The sequence below is a fragment of the Salvelinus sp. IW2-2015 genome, linkage group LG13 (genome assembly GCF_002910315.2).
Source record: "Salvelinus sp. IW2-2015 linkage group LG13, ASM291031v2, whole genome shotgun sequence".
Lineage (NCBI taxonomy): Eukaryota > Metazoa > Chordata > Actinopteri > Salmoniformes > Salmonidae > Salvelinus > Salvelinus sp. IW2-2015.
This window is the reverse complement of record NC_036853.1, coordinates 352,148-355,801: the sequence shown is the minus strand read 5'-3', so window position 1 is coordinate 355,801 and position 3,654 is coordinate 352,148. Positions and strand designations below refer to the sequence as shown.

Below are 3,654 nucleotides of genomic sequence, written 5' to 3'. Positions count from 1 at the left end.
GTGAGGGTGCTTCAGTGAGGGTGCTTCAGTGAGGGTGTTTCAGTGAGGGTGTTTCAGTGAGGGTGTTTCAGTGAGGGTGTTTCAGTGAGGGTGTTTCAGTGAGGGTGTTTCAGACCACCTTACATTCTGAACTTCAAACACAATTATTGTTCTACATTTCACCTTTCTTTTTTTAGAACCTTCTCTATATCTCTCCATCTTTTTTTACCTTTGCACTTTGCTCTCTGGTTCTCCTGAATGACCTCTTTCTTTTCATATCCATCTTTCTCATCCTTCTCTGAGTTTATTCTGCATCTTTGAAAATCATCACTATCTGTCGTTTCTCCACCAATCTCCTTAGTATTCCCATCAGTCTGGAGTTGTAGAAGACCTTTCTCTTCATCCGTTGGGTATATTTCTTCACTCATGAACTCATCGTCACTGCAACTGTAGTCAGTCTCTGACCAGTCTACATTAATGTCCAGGTCCTTTTCACCTTTGACCTTTGCTGAGTCCTGAGTCTTTCCTCCAGCTGCAGCAAACACAGACAAATCTGACAAGAGAAGAGAGAGAATGGACATTAATACACACAGAAAAACAGAAATAAGAGAAGTGCCTTGAACATGCTAATAAACTATCTTAGCATTCAACATTGTATCAATATGTTATAATCCTACCTACCTCACCCCCCATACTGCTTTTATTTATTTACTTTTCTGCTCTTTTCGCACACCAGTACTCTCTCAATGATTCACTGATGATTATCACTCCATGTAATCTTGCTAAAATTTAATAATTCGATTTATTGCCTACCTCATGCCTTTCCACATTGTATATGATTCTCTTTTTTCTACCATGTAGATTGTTATATTGGTTTACCCATGTTAACTCTTGTGTCTGTTCACACTGCTATGCTTTATCTTGGCCAGGTCGCAGTTGCAAAATGAACTTGTTCTCAACTACCTAACTGGTTAAATAAAGGTGAAATAAAAAATAAAAATAAAAAATAATCCAGCCCGGTTTCCCCAAGCATCATAAGCTTTGTTATCGTTAGAACCTTCATAGGAGCGTTGTTAAATCTCAGAGCGTATCCCAAACCATAATTAGTCAGTTGCAGTTGAAAACGCTGCCTCAGACGCACTCGTAACAGCTAGGTTCTTTTTAAATGCTTTTTTGCCCTTCCGCATCACTTCTACACAGAAGATCTCTCCTAAACATAGAAACAATTTGTTAATTCAACAAGCGAATTCATAGCGTACAGTAGCCTGGTATTTCAATTCCTATGAAATTCAATGTAATCTCTAGTCAAGTTGATTCTATTTTTAGACACAACAGGTCAGTTTTGCCCTCAACTACATTTTCATATGTTAACCTACATGTGACAAAATTAATCTGTGATTTAGTGCATTATTATAGGGTAAGCGTCAGAATAAGTCGCCTCAATATTTTGCAGCCATAAGGTGGTAATAGCTCTCTAGGAGCTGATCCGTCATCAGTATTGTGGAATAATTCTAATGTTAAGGTAAGATTTGAATGGAGAAATCTGATCACAGAGCAGCCCTGCCTTTCTTTCAATCAGTATCGACACCTACTCCAACGATGCACTTAGTGAACGTTCTCTCTGCGTGGTGTTTTGGGAAACGCATGTGACATCTTCGGCCGTTATAAGAAAGCTGCATCACTTAAACACTAGTAAGCTTCAGTTCCATCGCTATCGGGAAACCGGGCTTTGGTCTTTACCTTTACAATTTGCTGGCTGGTCCTCCTGAGGGTTCAGAGTCTTTGACTCAGCTGCAGCAACCAAGGAGACATCTAACAAGAAATAGGAAAATTAAGGATATTAATACCAACAGGGGGGGAGGCGGGTGCAGTTGTATAACACTTTCAGTGAAACCATCATCATCATCACTACTGTTACCTTTTTCCTCGGTCAGGAGTGCTTCCGTCGTTTCATTTTTCTCTTTGTCTGTCTTCTTTTGGTGTGWTTTGGCACTTTTACTGTCATCACCATCTGAACATTCTGCATCACTTCTGTATTTCTTCCCATCACTCTTGGGGTCATCATTCTGGTCGCCATCCCTCTCTTCGTGTTTTGGGTTGATTTCCTCGATCACAGATGTGTCACTATCTTGCCGTACACCTACACTGTTGTCTTTCTTCTCATCTGCACTGTTTTCACAGTCTGGTGTTTCCTCATTTTTGCTATCGTCAGTCTTCGGACATTCATGACTTCCAAAGTGAAATTTCCAAACATCCAAGGTTGTCTTTTTTATCTCTTCCATCCTCACTGTGTCTTCCACCCTCTTTCTTTCCTCTTTCTCCTCCTCCATTGTGGTCTTCTCTGCATGCTGTCTTTCCATCTTTATCATCCTCTCCTCCAACTCTCTAATTTTTCCTAACATTTCATTCTTCATGTCGTCCAGTTTCCTCATTTTCATTTTCTCCTCATGCTTTCTTTCCTCTTCTCTTATTCTCATATCTTGTCTAATCTGACTCTCAAATTCTCTCTTCCTGTCCTCCTCCCTCTCCTCCAGCTCTCTAATTTTTTTCTCCATGTGTGTCATATTTTCTTCTGCAATCTGTCTCTGCTTCTTTTCTTTCATTAGGTCCTCTTCCAGTTTCTTCATTTTCATTTCCTCCTCATGCTTTCTTTCCTCTTCTCGTTCTCTCTCCCCCTCCCTCTCCATCATTTGTTTCTCCATGTGTGTCAAATTTTCTTCTGCAATCTGTCTCCGCCTCTTTTCTTTCAGGAGCTCTCTCCTGTCTCTTTCCCTTGCTTCCTTCACACACTTTTCTCCCATATTATTTTCATCTTCCTTTCTCTCTTCCAGGTCTCTTCTCTTTCCATCACTCAGTGTCTCCGTTAGCCTGGCTTGCTTTTTCAGCATCTGTTGTTCTTCTCCCATCTTTCTCTTTCCTTCTTCCACCTTTCTCTTTGCCTTCCTTTCTGCTTTCATCCATTCCTCTTCCTTTCGGTAGTCTTCTTCCTTCCTGTAAAACTCTTTCCATTCCTCCATTCTCTTCTTTTTAGATATCTCCCACTCATCTCTCTCTTCCTGTCTCTTCTTCTGGAGCTCCATCTGTTTCTCTACCTTCTGCCTCTCAGATTTCTCCTTGAACCTCCTACTTTCCTCCTCCATCTCTCTCTCCCTTTCCCTCATTCTAATTTCCATTAACAGCAACTCTTCATCCTTCATCTGATTTATTTTTGCAAGCTCCTTCTTCTCCTCCCTCTTCATCCTCTCAAGTCTGTCCCTCTCCACCTCCTGCAACACCTTCTGTCCATACATCTCCATCTTCTGTCTCTCTATCCGTCTCGTCTCCTCCATACAGGCCCATTGCTTTAGCAGGCCCACCTCTTTCCTTAGCAGGCCCACCTCAACATGCCAGTCGCTCTGACCAATACTGTGCACTTCCATAACGAATGAGCTCTAAAAGAGAGTTCGTAAATGTTAGCATCCTGCAGGATGCTGCTAAAGGAAAACAAATCCTTAAACAACCTAAAGACGGCATCGGCATCAAAAGGCATCAAGCAAATCACTTTTAACAGTTCCATCTTTCCTTTTTACCCAATTGCCAAAGATGAATTTGACCTTAATGTACAGTATATTCCAAATTGACCGAAATTGTATTATTGTTMAAATTACTGACAATTTTCCCTGCAGATTGTCAATT

At 40.9% G+C, this 3,654-nt stretch overlaps 1 protein-coding gene across 1 annotated transcript; it reads right to left on the bottom strand.

Moving 5' to 3' along the window:
- Positions 1-1,929: 1,929 nt before the first annotated feature.
- LOC111971777 (golgin subfamily A member 6-like protein 22) lies at positions 1,930-3,398 on the bottom strand. Its single transcript, XM_024147396.2, has 2 exons — positions 2,009-3,398; positions 1,930-1,952 (listed from the first exon to the last, which is right to left on the bottom strand). The coding sequence occupies exons 1-2, from the start codon at positions 3,396-3,398 to the stop codon at positions 1,930-1,932; spliced, it is 1,413 nt and encodes a 470-aa protein (XP_024003164.1).
- Between the last annotated feature and the right edge of the window lie 256 nt (positions 3,399-3,654).